The 21,905-nt window shown below is 52.9% G+C and overlaps 1 protein-coding gene across 8 annotated transcripts in view; it reads left to right on the top strand.

The window, feature by feature from the left end:
• Positions 1-20,143, top strand: part of CDK5RAP2 (CDK5 regulatory subunit associated protein 2) — a 183,241-nt gene extending 163,098 nt beyond the window's left edge. For 4 of the 8 annotated variants that reach the window (XM_027550655.1, XM_027550658.1, XM_027550653.1 and 1 more), the window contains 7 exons: positions 168-416; positions 2,906-2,983; positions 4,022-4,287; positions 6,585-6,728; positions 16,227-16,353; positions 19,592-19,638; positions 20,053-20,143. In XM_027550655.1, the coding sequence (XP_027406456.1) occupies positions 168-416; positions 2,906-2,983; positions 4,022-4,287; positions 6,585-6,728; positions 16,227-16,353; positions 19,592-19,638; positions 20,053-20,124 (983 nt within the window). In that variant the 3' untranslated portion in view covers positions 20,125-20,143. Of the gene's footprint in view, positions 1-167; positions 417-2,832; positions 2,984-4,021; positions 4,288-6,584; positions 6,729-16,226; positions 16,354-19,591; positions 19,639-20,047 lie in introns of those variants that run through there. The other 4 variants (XM_027550654.1, XM_027550656.1, XM_027550657.1 and 1 more) reach the window with 4 other exon arrangements.
• The last annotated feature ends 1,762 nt before the right edge of the window (positions 20,144-21,905 follow it).

Raw genomic sequence — 21,905 nt, 5'->3', positions numbered from 1 at the left:
AGTCTGCCGATATTTTTGTTTTGAAAGTTGAGTTGTTATTTTCAACTGTTCCCAGTCCTTGGGCGGGGGAGGAAGGTGGTGGTGGCGGCGGGTGGCAAGCACCGTCCGCTCACGGCTGACCTTTGGCAATGGACGGTGTTGAGGTTTCCCTTTGCTCACGTTCGCAGAGGCCGGTGTGGAGGCGTCAGGAGAAGGCTGGAGGGGCCAGGACCTCCTGGGCCACCTGCACGGCCTCCTGGCCGAGGTCCAGGCTCTGCAGGCGTTGCTGGAGAAAAGCATCAAGATCAACATGACGCTGCAGAGCTGGGTGGAGGAGCGGCTGGTGCAGGACGGGCAGAAGGCCCGGGAAGCCGCTCTCGCTTTGGCTCTGCAGACCCTGTCCGCCCCCGAGCGGCCCCTGCCGCTGGACGAGCCAGGTACTGTCCTGCCTCCCCCCACCGTCTGAGACACAGCCCTGCGCGTCTGTGCGGGACACTTGAGCTTCTGAGTCCCACCCTCGCCCCACAGGGGTGTCCGCCCACCGACAGCAGACTTGCCAGACCCCGGGAGCCTGGGCCTGACCGCCAGGAAGCTGTCACCTTTGGCAAAATGCCGTCGTCTCTGCCTGGGGCCTGTGGATTCTCAGGGCAGCCGAGTCGTGGCTTCCAGCCACCTTGCTGCCTCCCGCCCCCCACTTAGTCCTGTCCACATCACCCGCTGCTGGAAATCCATTTTAGTCCCTTTTACCACCTTTAAAAGAGGTTCTACGCCTCTTCCTCCAGCTGTCAGCGTCTCAGGATCTGAAAAGCTTCCTGGCAGTTTTGGACGCTGGTTCTGTTTGGCGTTTTCTTGCCGGTTTTTTGTCTGGCCTTGCAGAGGCTGTAGAGGGGGCAGGGAGAGGATAAACTGGGCTCCTGGACCCTCTGTCCCCTCCCACATAGGTCCGGAAGACGCCGGCAGGGGCTCAGGCTCAGAGCAGTCAGCCAGGCCAGCCTCCTTCTCTCTTCATGAGGGAACCAAACTCAGAGGGGGCAAGAGACTTTCCAGAGTTACCGCCGCATGTCGGTGGCAGGGCTGGAGCTAGAAATCATGCCCAGCTCCGAGGCCACTGTCTCTGAAGCGCCGCCTGGAGGGCCTCGGGGGTCTGGGGTCACCGTGCTCATGCCCGCAGGGTGGGTGTGTGCCTCGGGGGCGGGGAGTAAGGAGTTTATACTTACACTCTACTTGGATTGGGACTTACACCTCTCACCTTTAATTTAGAAAGTTATAATCTCTCAGAGACCACCCAGTCACCCAGCCTTGGAACTTGCAGTGGCTGACTCACGGGTTCCTCCTTGGGAAGGGTTTTAAAATTTGAACCAAAAAGGTGCTGTGACAATGTGGAAAAGAAAAAAGGAAAAGGTCCTTCATGTTATAAAACGTTAGTTTTTGTGCTCTGTGCTTTGCGTTGCTTCATCTGGTGATCGGGTATAGGCGTGAATTCATAAGGTTCAGATGCGTTTTTGTGGCTTTCTTTGTTTTTGCCCAATATTACGTCACCAGTGTTACCCCTTCCTTCACAGGGGCTTCCTAACTAACTGTTTTCAGAGGATTGTCAGTCACCAAACCATTGCACTGGTGATGGTTAGCGTGGTCTCTGAGTCGGCGCTTTAGTGAACATCAGCATTAGCACGATCGTTCTGTTGAGCGGCGTTCTGAGGATACGATCCTGCAAGGGGGGCCTCGCAGGGCTGGGGGCGCCCCTGCTGCCGCTGTCTGCATGGGTGATGTATCAGCAGCGGCCTGGCCAGAGGCCCTTAAGTAGAGGTCTGTCCTGGCCCTTCTAGAACTTTGCGGAGATGGGACCAAGGAGACTGTTGGTGTAAGCGAGGGAGACTGAACCAGGGAGGCCAGCCTGGGGCTTGGGGTGCCCAGGATGGACTCTGGGGCAGGTGAAGTGAGGTCGTTGAACAGCCTTTGCCTGTTTTGGAGATTTGTCCAGGGTCAGCCCTGGGGTGCCCTCCACAGAGACATGTGGGAGCATTCTCCCACCTCCCCCAGTGAAGATGAGAATTATACTGTAGGCAGCAGCGTTTCCTCCTTTGCAAAAGACTTTCCAGGATGGTAGCGAAGAGCCACTGTCTGAAAGTTCTGCTCTAAAGGCTGCTGTTGTTGTAGGAAGTGATCCCTCTTGGGCCAGCTCCCTGGAGCAGACCCCCGGGGCTCCTTGGCCCCCTGATATCAAAGCACACTCTCAGGAGATGCCTGGGTGGGAATGAGCTGAACGGGACCCCGCGAGGCGGGGACACAGTGCTCTCTCCATCCCTGACACTCCAGGTCATGCCAGGCAGATCCCTTCCCATCTCGGTCCCTTGGCCTCCTCTCCCAGGAAACCTGAACTAGAAGCCACGCTGTCCCTGAGCTCCTGGGAGCTTGGAGGTGCCCCGTAGAACGCGGCTTGGCATCTTTTCCAGCATCTGACTGGTTTTGCCCACTTCCCTTGTTCCAGTGCATCCCCTCCCAGGTCCTGCTTGGGGTGACGCTTCCATCCCGTGTGGGTACCACGGCCGCCTCCAGACTCGGGCTGCCAGCCGTTCCTCCTGAAGCCCCTGCTTCACGCTCCCTGAGGTGTCTAAAGGACCCCGGCATTTCTGCCTCCTCGGGTCACCCCCCGACCTGGGCTCCCACCGCCCCTTAGCCCTGACTCCTCGGGGGACGTGGTCTGCTTACTTGTCTGGACAAAGAGGGTCCTTCCGGGGAGGGGGCCAGGCCTGCTCACTCTGTGTTCCGCAAGGCCTGGTGGGAGAGAGGCCCAGTGAGGATGTGAATGAACGATAGTGCTCGTGTCCAGAACTTGACTATATTTTCCTGCAGTTCTTTCTCTCAAATGCTGATGAGAATGAAATGAGAACTTGATGGCCTGCTTCCCGTATTTTGCCTCGTGCAGATGGTGACAAGTGTCCCGTGGCAACTGACGATTCGTGTGATCTGTTTGATCCCACCCCAGCAACGCCCCCAAGATCAGGTACAGAGCTAAAGTCTGGGTGACTGTGGCACCTTTGGGTTTCTCGGTGGGACTTGTTCAGTTGAGGGCAAGGGGGTCCCTGGTTCCAACTCAGAAGAGTATTCGGCAGGATTTAGGGTTTCGTGTTCTCAGCATTTCTAGCTGGCGATCTCATCCTCCAAGCTGGTTCCTGTGTTCCTAGGTGTTACCAGCCTTAGTGACATCATTGGCTGGGGTCCCTGTTGCCCTGGATTAGAGCGACCACCTTAGTGTGGCTTTCGAGGGCCTGCAGCACCCAGCCCCGGCGGGCCTGCCCAGCCACACCCCTTTGCCCACCCGGTGGCACACAGATGGGTCACCATCCTGCAGGCGGGCCTGCGCTTTCCTCTCACGGGGACTGTGCCTCCTGGCTCCTGCCTTTGCCAGACCAATCTTGCCCGCTTCTCTGCTAGTGAAAATCCTGCCGCTTCAAGACTCCTCCTGAATGCAAATGGCTCTGGGAAACGTCTCTCCGGATGGCCCCTGTCAGAATCACCCCCTGTGCTTCTGTTGATGCAAAGGTGGAAAGCGGCAGGCTTTTTCCTCTGAAGCATCATTCTTGCTACCCTCGCACCCAGCGCAGTCGTTGCTTCTTCCAGGAAGCTGTCTCTGGTCCCCCTTCCTGCACATAGGCCTGACTGTCCTGTCCTCTGAGATCCGGCTCTCTGATGTCGGGCTCCTACCCCTTCCGCGTGGCGTCTGTTCTCCGATCAGACTCAGACCCCTGAGGCGCAGGCCTGGCCTCGGTTCCTCTGTGTAGACCAGGCTCTTCTGCATTGCAGGGCTCTGATGAGTGCTGGCTGGGTTGAAATGAGGTGACTAATCCCAGAGCTTACTCATTAGGTGGCGCACACACTGGCATCCTGGATCCCAGCCTCTGTCTGTCCTCTCTGGGTGGTGTCAGCTGGCATTTGGACCTGAGGGCTCTCGCCTCCCGGCTGGCTTCATGTCCTTACACACAGCTCATCGAAGGCAGGTGCTGCTCCTGGGAGATCTCACGTCTCCCCTCTCGTTGTGCAGCTTCAGAGATGCCTCCGCTCTCCGGAAATGATGTGGACACCCTCTCCTGCGACAGCGGCAGCTCCGTTGTCAGTGCCTCCTACGTGTCCTCCCTGGTCCCCAGCCACCACCTCTGGGCCAGCAAGAGCGGCCATCACATGCTGGGCCTGGCCGAGGACTACGATGCCCTGTGTGAGCAGATTGGCCAGGGCCAGATGCTCCTTGCCGAGATGGACCTTCAGATCCGAGAGGCTCCTGGCCCCATCAGTCAGGAGCTGGTAACCAAGGTAACTTCAGATGGTGCCGGAGGGAGAGGGACGCACGGGGGAACAGGAGGCGGAGGCAGGAGGCAAGGGGGCCGTGGGGCCTCTTCCCCTGGGAGGAGGGGCAGGAAAGGAGGCCCTGAGGCTCGGAGGGCAGGTCTGCTCTGCAGGTTGTGCGTTGTTCTGGGGGGCCGCCTGCTGAGGGGTGTCCCTGTGCTGCTGCGCTGCCCTGCCCCACGCCGGCCTCTGTCTGTCCAGGCTCGCATCCGTCCCTCTGTCCTTCAGGCCTGTCACGTGTCCGTCTGTTCTTCCCCCCGGTCACCGGTCCGCCCCGCTCCCAGCCTCCACGCTCAGCATGGCTGAGGTCCTGATCCTCACGTGGCGTGGAAGGATCGCACAGTCCCTTGGGACGCGCTTGCTGACACGAGCTGCCCCGTGCCTCCTCTGACGGGTGGCGGCTGCCCTCCCAGCACGTGGCCGGTTAGCAGCCTTCATGATGGGTGGCGTTGTGCCCACTGTACAGACGCCGAGCTGAAGGAACTCGGCGCCTCCAGGGCTGGAACCCCGCTGCATGTCCTCCAGAGCGCTCTGGTGTCCTGCCCCGCAGCCGTGTGACACCTCCCGCTCCCCGTACTGTGCAGACTTTCTCACGCTGGGGTCTGCTCCTGCCCGCCCACCGTCTCTCCTCGCTCCCCAGTTGCTGGCCCAGCCTGGTGCGGCTGCTTTTCCTCCAGCCCTGGCTCCCTGTGCCCTCTGGCTGGGAAGACCACCTACCCCTTCTTCCTGCGGCGTCCTGCCAGAATCCTCATTTTAAAGTCAAGGACCCCTGTGTGCTTGACATAAAGTTTCTCATTGACTTTCTCCAAGACTTGGGGTCAAATTTCCTTCCTCCTCTGGACTGGACTCAACCTTCGAGCTTCTGTGGGTCACATTTTCTGATCCTTCTTTTTGGGTTCTCATTGAGGACACTTAAGCCCCCTACTTCATATTAGCTGTTTTGCCTTTGTGTTTTGTTTTACAATATTGTGAAAGCCAGCTTTGCTTTTTTCATCCCATCAATAAGAGTAGGGAGAGCGTGTGTTTGTTCACTCTCATATACCCACTGTGTCACCCGGGGCCTGGCAGGGAGTAGGTGCCTGGTAAATACTCGTTGAATGAATTCGTAAATATAAGTAAGAGTATTGTTCTTTTCTGATTATGATCTTTATTTTACAGAAACTAGAAACTATAGAGAAACATAAAAGCATCTATAAAAATACCACATAGTGCTCAGTGCTTAGAATTTTCATGTGTGTACTTGTGTCTCATTCATAAAGTCTGTAAAACTGACTCATTACATATGAGTTTTGTATTTGACTTTCAGTTAACATTATATTAACATTTCAATCTTGTTCAGTATTTTCCTAAAAGCTTGACTTTTCGTGGCTGAAAAGTAAGCCAGCGTGGATACAGAGCCGTCTATTTACTCTCTCACCTGTTTGCTGGACATTTAAGCTGTCACGAGCATCCTTGTAACTGGATCTCTGGTGATACCTTAGAACCGTCCGTTAGGGACGGATTTCTAGAAGTAAACTCACGTGCTCCCAGGCCGCGTGGCCTCCTAGCTTCTGTTGGAAGCCACTGCTGAGTTGCTTTCCACAAGTGTGTGTGTCAGTGTCTCCGTTTACGAGTGAGGGTGCCTCTGCGCCTGTGTCTTCAGTGAGTATTTTTATTTATAAATGTTTTTTTGCCAATTTGATAGCTTAACAGGGTGTGTCATATTGTTTCGTCTTTATCTACTTGTGAAAATGATACTCTTCATTTCTTTCTTTAAAAAGAATCTATTTTGTACTTTGTCTTCTGGGGTTCACATTCTTCGCTTTCTTGTGCCCTTGAGAAACTCCCCAGTTTGACTTGCTCCTGCCTGCCCGAGGGGTGATGGAGACTTGACGGGGCAAGTCCCGCTGGCAGCAGGCGGAGCCGAGGAGCCAGGGATGCAGGGGACAGAAACGACCACGCTGCGTTGCTGGCTGTTGAGAGGCTCCGGGGCTGCGGAGCAGGGCGGGGGCCGGCCACGGACCCTCTTGTGGCCGAAATAAATATAGTGCCCTCAGGTGGCCACTGATCATGCTTGTTGATGGGCCTAATATCACCAACGAAGTTCCCTCATAATCTGTAATTCACCAGCTTTAACCGTACATTGATGTCGTCCACGCCAGGCTCTGGCTCAGAATGTGGAATGCAGGCCCCGTGGTCTGGCGATTCATGCTGCCCGTGAGAGCCAGCTTGTCCGTGATCTTTCTCCAGACTGCACCCAACAGCCTTCACATTCCCCGATGCAGGGTCCACACGCGGAGCCCCCGAGCAGCTTTGTCACCGGCGTGAGCTCTGCCAGGCGGACGCTGGACGAGGCCGCGGGGTTGCTGGTGCGTTTCTGGAAGGTCTCGCTGCCCACCGACGGCCAGTGCACGCTCCACTGCGAACAGGTGGGTGGCGGCACGCGGACGCAGAGGCTCCAGGGACCGCCGGGCCTGGGCCCCGCCGCCGCCGTGTCCAGCCCAGGGCCGGGCCCGCGGCAGTTGTGCCTCCACCAGGGGAACGTGGAGGGTGGCAGGGAAGCCTCCGTGCGTGTTTAACGACGCGTCAGACACTGCGCTGGCTGCTGCAGGCCTGTTCTTCCTCGGTCCCTGGTGCCCTGCAAACTCGGCTACAGCCGGGACCTGACCCCGGCCCCACGCTGAGCATGTCTGTTTTGGGAGGAACCCTGTCCACATTCCACACACGAGGAAACTGTGGCTCGGGCAGTGAGGCACGCACTCAAGGATGCAGAGCCGGATTGGAAGCAGCAGTGTTGAATCCCAAGGACAGGCTTGTATTTGATAAGTTTTAAGTCCCAGGTTGTCCTCATGGACTAGCTCGTTCCGTTCTGTTCAAGATCTCTTTCATTTCTGATGCCTTTTCTCTGGACTGTCTTGATTCCTTTTGATAGCTTTCAGCATCATATTTTAGTGGGCTTTGTAAATCTATTTTAACTACTTAGAAACTAGTTGTGCCTTTTTTTTTATTTTAAGCCAATGAAAATCATTTATTACAAAGCCACTGAAATTTCCCTTAAAAGCTAGACTTGGCAGTAACTTGAACGTGACTGAATTAAGAACAGTTGCTCCCACCCCATCCTCATTTGCATCTGCCCTGGCACAGCTCAGGAGTCAGGCAGAGCAGATGCCGTCCCTGGGTTTGTGTGTGTGAGTTCAGTTCGGTTCAGTCGCTCAGTCGTGTCCCACTCTTTGCGACCCCATGAACCGCAGCATGCCAGGACTGCCTGTCCATCACCAACGCCCAGAGTTTACCCAAACCCATGTCCATCGAGTCGGTGATGCCATCCAACCATCTCATCCTCTGTCGTCCCCTTCTTGTCAGTCTTTCCCAGCATCAGGGTCTTTTCAAATGAGTCAGTTCTTCACATCAGGCGGCCAAAGTATTGAAGCTTCAGCTTCATCAGTCCTTCCAATGAACACCCAGGACTGATCTCCTTCAGAATGGACTGGTTGGATCTCCTCGCAGTCCAAGGGACTCTCAAGAGTCTTCTTTTAACATCACAGTTCAAAAGCATCCATTCTTCGGCATTCAGCTTTCTTTACGGTCCAACTCTCACATCCATACATGACCACTGGAAAAACCATAGCCCTAACTAGACGGACCTTTGTTGGCAAAGTAATGTCTCTGCTTTTTAATATGCTGTCTAGGTTGGTCATAACTTTCCTTCCAAGGAGGAAGCGTCTTTTAATTTCATGGCTGCAGTCACCACCTGCAGTGATTTTTGAGCCCAAGAAAATAAAATCAGCCACTGTTTCCCCATCTATTTCCCATGAAGTGATGGGACCGGATGCCATGATCTTTGTTTTCTGAATGTTGAGCTTTAAGCCAACTTTTTCACTCTCCTCTTTCACTTTCATCAAGAGGTTCTTTAGTTCTCTTCACTTTCTGCCATAAGGGTGGTGTCATCTGCATATCTGAGGTTGTTGATATTTCTCCCGGCAATCTTAATTCCAGCTTGTGCTTCCTCCAGTCCAGCGTTTCTCATGATGTACTCTGCATATAAGTTAAATAAACAGGGTGACAGTATACAGCCTTGACGTGCTCCTTTTCCTATTTGGAACCAGTCTGTTGTTCCATGTCCAGTTCTAACTGTTGCTTCCTGACCTGCATACAGATTTCTCAAGAGGCAGGTCAGGTGGTCTGGTATTCCTATCTCTTTCAGAATTTTCCAGTCTATTGTGATCCACACAGTCAAAGGCTTTGGCATAGTCAATAAAGCAGAAATAGATATTTTTCTGGAACTCTCTTGCTTTTTCGATGATCCAGCGGATGTTGGCAATTTGATCTCTGGTTCCTCTTCCTTTTCTAAAACCGGCTTGAACATCTGGAAGTTTATGGTTCATGTGTTGCGGAAGCCTGGCTTGGAGAATTTTGAGCATTACTTTGCTAGTGTGGGAGATGAGTGCAATTGTGCAGTAGTTTGAGCATTCTTTGGCATTGCCTTTCTTTGGGATTGGAATGAAAACTGACCTTTTCCAGTCCTGTGGCCACTGCTGAGTTTTCCAAATTTGCTGGCATATTGAGTGCAGCACTTTCACAGCATCATCTTTCAGGATTTGAAATAGCTCAACTGGAATTCCATCACCTCCACTAGCTTTGTTCGTAGTGATGCTTTCTAAGGCCCACTTGACTTCACATTCCTGGATGTCTGGCTCTAGGTGCGTGATCACACCATCGTGATTATCTTGGTCGTGAACATCTTTTTTGTATAGTTCTTCTGTGTATTCTTGCCACCTGTTCTTCATATCTTCTGCTTCTGTTAGGTCCCTACCATTTCTGTCCTTTATCGAGCCCATCTTTGCATGAAGTGTTCCCTTGGTATCTCTGATCATCTTGAAGAGATCTCTAGTCTTTCTCATTCTATTGTTTTCCTCTATTTCTTTGCACTGATCACTGAGGAAGGCTTTCTTATCTCTCCTTGCTGTTCTTTGTAATTCTGCATTCAAATAGGTATATCTTTCCTTTTCTCCTTTGCTTTTCGCTTCTCTTCTTTTCACAGCTATTTTTAAGGCCTCCTCAGACAGCCATTTTGCTTTTTTGCATGTCTTTTTCTTGGGGATGATCTTGCTCCCTGCCTCCTGTACAATGTCACGAACCTCCATCCATGGTTCATCAGGTACTCTGTCTGTCAGATCTGGGCCCTTAAATCTATTTGTCACTTCCACTGTATAAGAAATTTGATTTAGATCATACCTGAATTATCTAGTGGTTTTCCCCACTTTCTTCAATTTAAGTCTGAATTTGGCAATAAGGAGCTCATGATCTGAGTCGCAGTCAGGTCCTGGTCTTGTTTTTGCTGACTGTATAGAGCTTCTCCATCTTTGGCTGCAAAGAATCCATGTGATTTCAGTGTGTGTGAGTACCATGTCATATTAGGTCCAGGCAAGTACCGACTCCGGTAATCAAAGAAGCCTCCCTGGAAGAAGCGGCCTGTCAGTTAAGGGAGAGTTCAAGCTGTCACCTTGGTAGTCTGAGAGATACTCCCTCCTTTATGTAACCTGTAAATTTTTGGCCCAAGTCCAGCAGGAAGGCAGAAGGGAAACGTGCATTCCACATCATCACCTATCTAGTTACCTTCTAACAGCCCTCAGAGCTCACAGCCGTGCCAGGGAAGTAGCAGTGAAGCAGCTCTTGGCTCGGAAGGTTCTGCTGGGCCTGTCCTTGGGCGTCCCTCCTGGGATCCTGGGCAGGAACCTGGGTGCGCCGGGCTCGGGGAAGCGCATGTCCCGTCATCACGCGAGGAAGTCTGTGTGTGGAGTGGAGGTGCCTGTTGGAGGGGACCCCCACCGAGCTCCGGCTCCACACTGGCCTCGCCTTTCCTCATAACCCTCCGAGCTTGTTCCATCTCAGGCCCAGAAAACAGAAGTGCTCCCTCCCTCCAGCTGGCTTTTTCTCACCTTAAGGCAACGGCACCCCACTCGAGTACTCTTGCCTGGAAAATCCCATGGACGGAGGAGCCTGGTGGGCTGTTGTCCATGGGGTCACTAAGAGTTGGACACGACTGAGCGACTTCACTTTCACTTTTCACTTTCCCGCATTGGAGAAGGAAATGGCAACCCACTCCATGTTCTTGCCTGGAGAATCCCAGGGACGGGGGAGCCTGGTGGGCTGCCGTCTACGGGGTCGCACAGAGTCGGACACGACTGAAGCGGCTTAGCAGCAGCAGGTCTCAGCTTAAATGTTACTTCAAGGTCAGAGAGGCTTCCGATCAGTTCGTCACAGCACCCTCTTCAGTTTCATGCTAACCTTTACCGTGCGTCACACTTACACGCTTGTTTAATGTCTGTGTCTCTGTTTTCCATGAGGGGCCATGTCTATTTTGTTCATGTTTTTGAATGAATGAATAATTTCCTCTCATCCTTCTAAACCAGTGCTTGCTCATGTGATTTTTAAAGCACGTGTCTAAGCTAAATATTTCACCCTTGATACAGCGTTTTTGTCCTCAGTAGAGTAACGTCTGTTAAATAGATGGATGCACTTCTTGTTTCTCTTCCGAGTGTGTGTGTATCCGCGTGTATAAACACAGATTGTCGGCACATTGATCTCCCCCACTATAGTGCAAATTAGTCTAGGGACTGGTCAGTGCTTGTGAAGGTTTGCACCTTATTTCCAAGGTTTCTCAGGTAACTGATTATGCTTACTTTAGCGTCACAGAATTTTAGAGCCAGAAAGAGGCCCTCGGAGACACTCCGAGATGGCTGCTGGCGCACACAGACCCCCGCGTGGTGCTGAGCCGCCTCCAGCCGCTTTTCCGTCCCTGCCTGGGTTTCGTGCGGCGCCTATTTCTTGGTGTGAAATCCGTGTGAAGCAGGTTCCAGGTTCCCATCAGCTGCTCCAGTGGTTTTTTTTTTACTACCTGGTGTTTTCTCTGAGTGTCATTAAATTGCCTTTCGCGTCTCCGACAGTCCCTAAGACTGCTCTGGAAAGTGTATATCACATGTATAAGTTTATCTAAGAAAGTTGTGAGGAGAGATACAAATATGTACACATATTTGTTTATAAAAATATTTATAGGGTGGGAGGAATTGAGAGAGTAGCATTGAAACATTTACATCACCATATGTAAACAGATAGCTAGTGAGAAGTTGCTTTGTGACAGGAGCTCAGCCTGGTGCTCTGTGACAGCCTGGTGGGGTGGGGTGGCGGGGGGGTGCAGAGAAGGAGGGGACATATGTATACTTACGGCTGAGTCACATTTTTGTATGGCAGAAGCCAACATAATATTATAAGGCAATTATTTCCCAATTGAAAATAATTTTTTTTAAAACGTAAAAAATAAAAGACTGTTCACTCTGATCAACTGAATTGTCCAGGGGAATAGCTACCCACACCGTCTAGTTCCAGACTTAATTTATGCTTTCAGTCCCGGCAGGAAAATCACTCTCATTCTTGAAGTTTGATAAGAGATGCTGAAAATAAAGCATAATTTGTATGGACTGAAAAAATGTTTTTAAGAGAAAGGATAAACAGGAATAGAAGAGTTTACATATGGGGGTGGGAAGGAAGAGGATGGAGGAACAAGGATAGAAGGTAGATTTCTCTGAATTGATCTTGTTTCATAAATTTGACTTTGAAACTCTATAAAATGCTTTATGTAATTATAAATAAAAATTAAAATGGGGGGGAAAGCAATTTTAAAATATTCAAGATAAAACAAACCAGCTTTCCTGTACATAATTGAAGGCATAACCACTCAAAGAGGAAACATTTCACAAATTCCCTGCTGGTCCAGTGGTTCGCACTTGGAACTTCCACTTCAAGGGGCACAAATTCGATCCCTGGTCAGGGAACTAGGATCCTAGAGGCCACATGGCCAAACAGCGGTAACATTTCAATGACAAACACAGTGATTTGATTGTATTTTCTTAGTGGAAATACTGAAAGAGCAGGAACGAACTGTCAAAAAATTTAAACTGTTTTTAGTAAATATATTGTTAATATTTGTATTAATGTTTTGAAATTACTGTATTTTATCATAGGATAAAACAAATAACTTTTGTTGAAATTTTTACTATCAGGGAAGAGAAATGCATATATGTGAACTCCTGATGTATTTTCTATTTTAAAAATTTAGTAGTTTTCTTTACTTTTAAAAGACTCTGAAAATGTCCAAGCCAGTACCAGGGAGCACCCCTGGCGCCAAACTGGTTTCTAAGTACCTTTTATTTTCCTAAAGGCAGTTAGAACTCCTTGGTGCAATGGCTTGATTCCAGGTCTGGGGCAGGATTTGTACACCATGAGCTTAGACCCTCTTTTCATCCTAAGAAAAAAGGGAGAGGAGAGAGAGTGAAAGTTGCAGATGTTGCAGCGGTTCTCAGATCACGTGCCTCCAACACTATCTGGACCCTGGTCAGAAAGGCAGATTTTCAGGCCTCGCCCAAGACCCACGGAATCACGAAGTCTGGGGGTGGCCCCAGTGATCTGTCTTTACGAGGCTTCTTGGTAACTCTGAGACCCACTGGATTAAAAGAAACTGGAGACATAACAGTCAGATACAAAACATGAAGTTTATTTGGATGCTGAATCAAGTCAGTTGTTTTAAAACAATAATAAAAATTGTGATGCAATCAGGAACGTATCTACCAACATCTGTTTGGTGATACTAAGCAGTCATGCTCATTGTTTTAGATGTGATAATGACATTGTGGTTTTTTTAAAAAGAATCTTTTTCTTCTAGAGCTGTATACTGAAATATTTTGGGGTGAAACATGATTGGGTTCTAGGATTGAGTTTTTAAAAATAATTTTAGACTGAGGACGGGCAGGGGTATAGATGAAACGAGTCTGGCCGTTAGTTGATAGCTGTAGCTGCTGCAGCTGGATGGGTATCTAGTGGTTCATTCTCCTGTTCTTTCTACTTCTGTAAATGTTTTGAGATTTTTCATTTTAAAAAAGAATAACAACCAACTGGGAAAAAAAAACAAAACAGTTAGAGAAGTCAGGCAGCACACTCGTTAAGTCTCAGCTCTGATCTCAGCACTGTGGCCCCGAGAAGAGTGGCTCTGTTGCCGTCCTGCTGGGGGTCAGGGACTCTGCTGTACAGTAGCATCTCGTCTTATCCCTTCCAGGAGCCTCCAGAGGGTTAAGGATTATTAGTCCTGTTTTTCAGAAGGAAGAACTGAAGGGAATCCCTGGTGGTCAGTGGTAAAGAATCTGCATGCAATGCAGGACATGCAGGTTCAATCCCTGGGTTGGGAAGATCCCCTGGAGGAGATGGCAGCCCACTCTAGTGTTCTTGCCTGGAAAATCCTCTGGACAGAGGAACCTGGTGGGCCACAGTCCATGAGGTCGCAAGAGTCAGTCACGACTGAGCGACTAAATCACCACGAGAGCTGAAACTCACTTGCTCCATCATCTTAGCATCTGGAAGCAATGGAGCTCTGGAGCCCTGCTGTCTTCACCCTGGCGTCTTCGTCCTGTGAAAATGAAGATTTTTAGTTCAGAGAGACAGCAGACACTTGTATATAATGCCTTGTCTTCAGTGCTGGGTAGATTTCAGGGTGTTCAGGGTGTGTTGAGAGTGCAGGTGAACCCACCGCTTGGCATATGGCCTCACAGCACCTACTTTGAGCCAGTCGCTGGGGAGTCAGAGGGAGGAATTGAGTTCTGCCCTCAGGGAGCTTATAGTGTAGGTGGGGAAGCGAACAAGTAATGACCTGTTACAATCCACCGTGAAGTGGGAAATGTTAGGGAAAGCCCTGGACACGATGGGCACCCAGAGGAGCAGTAAGCAGCTGAGGCTGTGGTGGGGAAGCTTCTCAAGAGGGCTTCCTGGAGAAGATGCTGTCTGAGCTGACTTGAGAAGGAGAGGTAAGGTTGGGCAGGCAAGTAACCGTCCTCCCTGTCTTCAGGGAGCCTCTCCTCTGAGTCTCTGTCCTCTGCCGTGTGACAGGAGGGTCACGCATCATCCCTGTTTACAGATGTGGACCCAGGGCTCCGAGTGAAGAGTGACCTTATCCCCGAATGTGTGGCCTGTGAAGCCGCGGCCAGAGCAGAAGTCTCCGGGCTCTCAGCTTGAGGAGGAATCAAAGAAAACCTCGTGTTTTAATTAGGATCTGTTTTGGAAGCACTGTCGAAGTCCTTGTAGCTGACACGATTGGTTAATCTTAAAAGTAGGTTAAAGCAGGGAATCAAAAAATGATACATACCTTAAACATCTCAGTTTAACTTAAAAACAGTGCAATGTACATTCATTTGCCATTCTTTTGATGTCGGGCCAGGGCCTCTTCTTTGAATATGGGTCTGCTGATTGAAGTTCCCCGTCTCCTTTTTTTCATAAACTACATCCATAATGTATGTCTGTCACTTCCAATTTCTGTTTCTTGAAGATGAAGAAAAAACTTAGGTACTTGGAAGCAATTTGAATGTAGAATTCTTCTAGACTGTGTTCCTCCCACATCTTTTAGAGTTGACTCACCCACAGCTAATTTGGCAGCAATGTGGGTTTTTTTAGTGACTTGCCTTTATCAGGTCTTCTCTGAAACATATGCAGGTTTTCTTTCAACCGGTTCTGTCTTTTCATACACATATTTCATAAGTTTACTTAAAAATTAAATCACATAACTGATTATAAGAGCCTAAAAAAGTTTGGGGACAAACTAAAGCGGTTCTCCGTAAGTCGGCAGCAGAGGTGTTTCAGTGGCGCACAGGGTGGCCGGTGCCAGGCAGCTTACAGTCCTGGTGTTTCATGAGGAAGCGAGTGCGCGTCACCCCACGCACCAGTTCCGTGGAGGCTAGGCAGGAGGGCTGCTGCGTGCGTCGTGCTAAGCCTCTTAAGTCGTGTCCGACTCTCTGCGACCCCTTGGACTGTAGCCCGCCAGGCCCCTCTGTCCGTGGGATTCTCCAGGCAAGAATACTGGAGTGGCTTGCCTTGCCTGCCTCCAGAGGATCTTCCCGACCCAGGGCTCGAACCCTGGTCTCGTCACGTCTCCCGCATTGCAGGCGGGTTCTTTACCTCTGGTGCCATCAGGGAGGCCCGAGAGAGTCACCACGGGCGCATATTCCACTTTAGGGGCCTGGGGGCTGTGGGCTCGTCACCGTCTACTCTCTCCCCGTCTCTGAAAAAATCAAAGCAGGCTCCCCTAATAGTATCTTTATATCCTCTTTGTAAGATGTAAGCATTAAAAATAAACCAGCATTATAGTTTTGGGGGGGAAAAACTCAATTCTGATAAATTAAAAAAACGAAAAACAAAATATTCCAAATCCCATCTCTCAGCAATGGAACACTGTAACCATTTTCACGGTGTCTCTGTTGTCAGATGGTTTAGACGTCTTGATATACACGCCTATGGATAGAGATATATGCGTTCAATTTTGTGAAACTGGCGTGCCCTGGCACACAGGAGCTGTTCTGGGCTCTTCTGTCACTAATTACCATCATCTCTCAATGTCAGTAAATGAAGTCCTACAACATCATTTCTAATAGCTGCGAAATTGCTCCATTGTATATAAGTACCATAATTAAGTTACCTAAATCCCTATCGAAACAAACCAGGTTGTTTATTTCGTCCTGCCCTGAACAGTGCTGAGGTGAACATCCTGGAGCCAAGGCATCTGCTTGGGGCTGCACCGCCCCTCCTTGGGGGTGTATGTCCAAGCGTAGACTCACTGGTCAGAGGGTTAAGTGCATCCTAACATCTGCTGTGTCTCGGGGGCCTGGGTGCACCCTGGGCTGCCCCGGCTTGCAGCTCCGCCAGCGGTCCTGAGGCCGCTGTGCCTGCACGCTTGCCTCCATCTGGCTGGCAGCACGTGGCTTCTAGCTTTTACTCAAATACCTTTGTTTGGAAGGTTGAGTGCTTTTTATATGGTTTTGCAATTCTTCCTATATGATCTGACGTTTCTATTCTTTGTTCTTTTTTTTTTTTCTAAATCCCCTTCTCTTTAGATGGGAGAACTGAAGGCAGAGATCAGCAAACTCCACAAAAAACTGTTTGAACAAGAAAAGAAGTTGCATAACACCCTGAAGCTGTTGCAACTGAGCAAGAACCAGGAGAAGGTCATCTTTGACCAGTGTGAGTGGCGGTGGGGTGGCTGCCATGTCTGGGCCCTACCTCTGGGCGGACTAAACCCGGCCCTGGGTTGTCCTGACGCCTCCTTCATTTGGGTTCCCTTGCATCTTTCACCCGGGGTCCTCCGAGAGCCTCTGGATGGCACAGCCCCCGCTGGACCGTGGGCTGGTGGCCTGTCAACATCCTTAACTTACAAGGGGCCTTGTGGGCCAGACCCAGGCAGAAGCATCAACGACCACAGGGTCCCTCGTGTGTTAGGTCCCCGTGGCTGAGCACAGAACGGCTGGGAGGTGGGGAGGCCCCTTTGGGGGCTGTACAGGGCCGTGGAGGGGCGAGGATGGTGTTGAAAGCTAGTAGGGAGGTAGCCCTGGCAGACTGGCGGATGTCTGTGGGGCTCTGGCCTAGGAGATCAAGTCCCTTGTAGAGAAGAGGGGCACTGGGAGGGGGTCCGCGTGGGGGCAGTGCCACCGAGGCTGTGTCTGCGGTGGCGGCGGGCCGTTTGGCTGGGTCAGGTGCCTGTAGCCGGAGGAAGAGGGAGCGCGCTTTGTGCAGCCCTGAGTCCAGGGAACACTGGGGTTCACAGCCAGCAGAGCCCTGTGGCTGTTGCCCCAGGCAGTCCCAGGCACAGGAAGTGAACCCTGCCTCCAGGAGAGCAAGTTCCGGAAGTGGGTTCAGATGGCTGAGTCACTGTGGCGGACCCAGGGCCCAGAACCCAGCGCCGAGGCCTGGGTCGGGGAGCCGTAGCTCAGATCGCCCCTTTCCTGCAAGACCGGGAATAAATGACTTTAGCTCTCCAAGCTGTAGAGTCCTCACCTCTAACTGGAGACGGTAATTCCAGGGGACTCAGACTGGCTGGATGGGCCTGGGTTCTCATCACAACTTCATAAAGAAGTGCCCCTGTTTTCTCACCTGTAAGGGACGGGAGTGACGTCTCCGCTCTCTTGTACATCTTCCTGGGACAGAAGAGATGCTCCATCAGCGTTAGTTCTTTGGCTCCTTTATTCCACGAGGTCAGACTGAGCTCTGTGCATGGAGGTGGTGGCAAACCAGTAACCTCCGATGTGTCGTAGCATCTCCCCTGCTAGGACGGCGTCACCATCTCCGTATTTCTCCCCATGGCCTGACCCAGAGTCCGTCTCAGCTGCAGGGAGGGCCTGCCCAAGGTTGTACAGCGAGCGGGCGGCTTGGCCACGCTTGTGAGTCCCCCCAGGACCCCAGGCCCGCCGGCCTCTCCCAGGGCTGCTCCAGCTCTCAGGGACTAGGTGGAAGCTGGGGAAATGTCCCCACCTCTCCCTAACCCCGCTTGGGTCAAGGTGGACACGCCAGCTCTGCTCAGAATCTGCCGGGAAAGGAGGGGACAGACAGAGTGACTGCGAGAGCCTCCCGTGTGGTCTGGGGCTGCCCACTCCACGTCCCGCCTCTAGTGGGCAGGAGCCTCTCGGGGTGCTGACTGAGGTCGCAGCTGACAGACCGCCTGTCGCCGCTAGACGCCACTGAGGCTGGGGTCTTTGGGGGAAGGGGTCCAGTGCCGTCAGGCAGACCTGGGCTCTAGGCACGCCTCTGCCTGGGGCCAGCCGTTCCCCACTCTGCCCTTCGGGCTTCTCGGCTCAGTGGGGGTTCTTGCTCGGAAGGTGGGCGGTGCTGTTCAGATGCGGGGGCCCCTTCAGACTTGGGCCAGGTGAGACGTGACTCTTTTGATACTTTTAGTGCCACGATACTTACTCTTCTCTGGGTCCCAGGCCCCTTGGCGAATCTCAGGAGAGGTGCTGTCTCTCCCCAGAAAGATGCACACAACTGTGTACACACGGATTTGGACATGGTTTCCGGGGATTTAGGATGCCCGGAAGCATGACCCTGGACCCAAGTTAAGAACTTCTGCCCTGCGGCATGGGGCTGCGGTGGCACAGGTGGCAGCGGGCACCTCTGAGATTCACTGCATCCAGTTAAAAACAAGGCCACAGCATCTGTGCCCGCCCCATGTCACAGAGTGTGTGCAGACTCCATTACCTCCAGATGGAAGCTTTTGTGAGGTAAAAAATAAGTATTTTCTCGAGGCCACTGCATGGCACCTCTTCGGAATAAGCCAGCAGGGAGTTGGTCTCAGCCTCACTGGCCAAGGACCCAGTCCAGAAGACTGTGTGTCCTCCCCTGGCGTAGATGTAGTCCCTGGCCATCTCAGAGGCCCGTTGAGGGCGTGTCCTGATCCAGCCCGACTCCGTCAGCGGTAGCCTTCCCCCTTCTCCTGGCATCTGGGGGACAGACAGGGGCTGTGGGGAGAAGCTGTCTTCCTTTACAGCTGTGCCCCGAGGTGGGCCCTCCACCTGCCCATGGGTTGCCACATGCTGGGCCTCTGCCCGCAGCCATGGAGCCCAGGGAACTGCAAGGTGGTCCCGCCCCAGCCGCTTCTCCAAGTGGAGCATGCTGCCGGCACAGGGAGCTGCCCCGTGTCCGTCCGTCCGTCCTCCCTGTGGTCAGGCGCCCACCCCGGGACTGCACTGCCCTCCCGCCTGGCCCTGGCCTGCACACCTGCGTTTGCTTGGAGCGGGCACTTCCCATTCCCAGAGTGGCTTTTCCGGGGGATGAGGGCTCCAAGACGGGCGCAGGCCTCTTCCCTCCCCACACCGCGGCCCAGCCCGCAGAGGTGGGCTCGGGGGTCCCCCTGGCCCTGCTGGGCCTCAGTTTCATCTGCAACGTGGTGTCACATGCCCTGCCTTCTGGCATCACAGAGCTGGTGGCTTAGACTTGAGGAGGGGTCTCTGGCCCACCCTCTCTGACAGGTCACTTGGTCCTGGGTGTGTGATGAGGTAGACACCTCTGGGTCTGGACGCTGCGGGACTGTCCACAGGCCTGAGCCTCTTGCAGCTGGAGGCCTCCTCCCTGCCCTTGGCTGGTACGCCGTCTTGCAGGGCATCCGTGTCTGATCGCCCCGTTCTCTCCTCGAGGCCTCCTCCCTGCCCTTGGCTGGTATGCCATCTCGCGGGGCATCCGTGTCTGATCGCCCCGTTCTCTCCTCGAGGCCTCCTCCCTGCCCTGGCTGGTACGCCGTCTTGCGGGGCATCCGTGTCTGATCACCCTGTTCTTTCCTCGAGGCCTTCTCCCTGCCCTGGCTGGTGCGCTGTCTCGCGGGGCATCCGTGTCTAATTGCCCCGTTCTCTCCTCGAGGCCTCCTCCCTGCCCTGGCTGGTGCACCGTCTCGCGGGGCATCCGTGTCTGATCGCCCCGTTCTCTCCTCTCTCCTCAGTGGTCGTGACACACAAGGTCCTTCGGAAGGCCAGAGGGAACCTGGAGGTAATGTCGCTTTGAGGCCGTCGTGCGGAGGACGGGGCATGGGGTGGGGCTGGCAGTGGCTTCCTTGTCAAAGATGAAGGTGGACCGGTCACCTGTTCTCCGCCAGCTGTGTTTTTCTGCCAGCAGTGCATGGAAAGTTTCATTTTATCGTGCCTCATTTTTGATGGTGGCTCTAGTTACTGGTGTGTTGTTTTTTAACTGGTGAGAAGCGCAGCACACGGTGCCTGACACATAGTGGGCATTTGATAAATGTTTCATTATCATCTGGTTCTATAAATATTTACTGATCAAACAGCATGTCTTTGAAAGTAGTTTCAGAACTACTCACCTTTAACCCTGTCAGGGATCATACTCCAGAAACCCTCCATGTGACCTAAAATTCTCATTTTTTCCCCCTCCCTTCTCCTAGCTCAGGCCCGGGAGTGCCCACCCTGGAACGTCCAGTCCCAGCCGACCAGGCTCCTGAGGAGAACTTTGAGCCAATAAAGCTTGGGGTTCCCGCTGAGCTCGTCCTGCCTGTCTGTCATGGGTGGGGCTCCTGCTTTGGAGGGGAGAGGGGCTCTCTGGTCTCTTCCGATGCCCACCCACCATCTATCTCCTTTCCTCGCTGGTGTCCAGCGGTCCTTCAGAAACCCACCCCCACCCTGGGCCTGCAGAGCGACACTCCATTGCTCAGTCCAACGCTCACCCCGAGGCCTCTGTGGGGGTGGGGACTCTGGGGTGGTCCAGGCCGCTCGTGTGGCCGCAGGACAGCCGAGCGACCGGCCCAGGTCCTCTGCGCCCTCCTGTCCTTCCAGACCCCGAACTGGGCCCTCCACCGCTACCCCGTCAGCTCCTGAGACGACGGTGGTGGAGGCGACGGGATCGCATCCGCTGGAGGCCTGGGGCTCAGGGAGGCAGAAGCCTGGGCTACAAGTAGGCCTGGGCCCCCACCTCTGCTTCTCACCAAGGGATGGGCAGGTCGGTGGTCAGGAAGGACCGTCTCTGCTTGGCTTCCTGTCATCTGAGCACTCATCTTAAGAAATACTTGCACACACGTACCTGAGTCCATCCCAGTGCGGGAAAAGTGAGATTTAGTCGTAATGTGGCAGCTCCTTTTTCTAGAAGTCTCACAGCCGAGTTCCTCAAAGGAAGCTCCAAACAGCCCACAGGAGGGCTCGGCACCACAGTGTGGAGGGAAAAGGAGTCCTGGTTCTAGACCTGAGTGGTACGCTTTTGTCCTCAGTCAATACACCTGTAAAATGGGAATTGCCCTTCTTTAGCCCAGACCCGGTCACGCAGGTGATTCTGTGCCGTTTGGAAGTCACTAAACAGTGAGAGCCTTTCCAAAAACCAGTGTGTCTCAGTGGCGGTTCTCAAGCAAGTTACGGAAGCCCTGCTTTAAGGTTCCGTGGTGACGTGCACAAAAGCGGGCGTGTTGGTGGGGATGGGGGCAGGGTCGGGGGCGGGGATGGGCGTGTTGGTGGGGATGGGGGCGGGGATGCGGGTGGAGGTGGGAATGGGGGCGGGGGCAGGGGCAGGCGTGTGGTACAGTGGTCAGGACTCGGGCTAGCCTCGGATTCAGATAGAAACACAAGGCAACAGTCAGTGCCTGATTCATCGCTAGTTCTGAGTACGTGGCCTGGCACATGGATGGTGCTCAGCCTGTGGGAGCTTTCTGGAAAGTCCGTGAGTGGAGGTCGTGGTCCGTCCCTGACCCTTTGGGTGGCATACACTTGGCGCCTGAGAGCAGGGGCCTCTGGGAGCCCAGGTGGCCATTGGCTTCAGTCGCCCACAGCTTCTCAGGAGCGCAGTAATCCAAAGCAGAGCATCTTTGTATCCCCCAGTTGAGAATCGTGTAAAATATTTCCAACCTTGGGCTAATGAAGGCCCGCCCTCCTCTCCGGGGAGGTGGAGGAGCAGCCCCATGAGTTTGGACTGGATTGGGCCAAGAACATCCTTGGCAAATAGGGATGATTTGGACCTCGGGGAAAGCCCCCTTGTCCCTGGCGAGTTCATTTTACCAGCAGCTGGATTCAGGAGGCTGTGAAGCCTTCACAGGAGAGGCGTCTGTTTCCCCGCTCAGGGCAAGGAATCACCACATGTGGCTGAGGAGCTGCCCCTGAGAGACGCACCTGCAGGGAACAAATACAGAGAGGAGGGGCCGAGACTCCGGCTCTGCCCGCGGGCCCCCAGGCTGGCACCCACCTGATGAGCAGTGCCACGCTGGGCATCGTCTCTTTCACCTGCACCGCCTGCCCATTTTACAGACGAGGAAACGGGTGGGC

The sequence above is a fragment of the Bos indicus x Bos taurus genome, chromosome 8 (assembly GCF_003369695.1).
Source record: "Bos indicus x Bos taurus breed Angus x Brahman F1 hybrid chromosome 8, Bos_hybrid_MaternalHap_v2.0, whole genome shotgun sequence".
Lineage (NCBI taxonomy): Eukaryota > Metazoa > Chordata > Mammalia > Artiodactyla > Bovidae > Bos > Bos indicus x Bos taurus.
The sequence above is the reverse complement of the archived record's forward strand: the minus strand, read 5'-3'. Positions and strand labels throughout refer to the sequence as shown.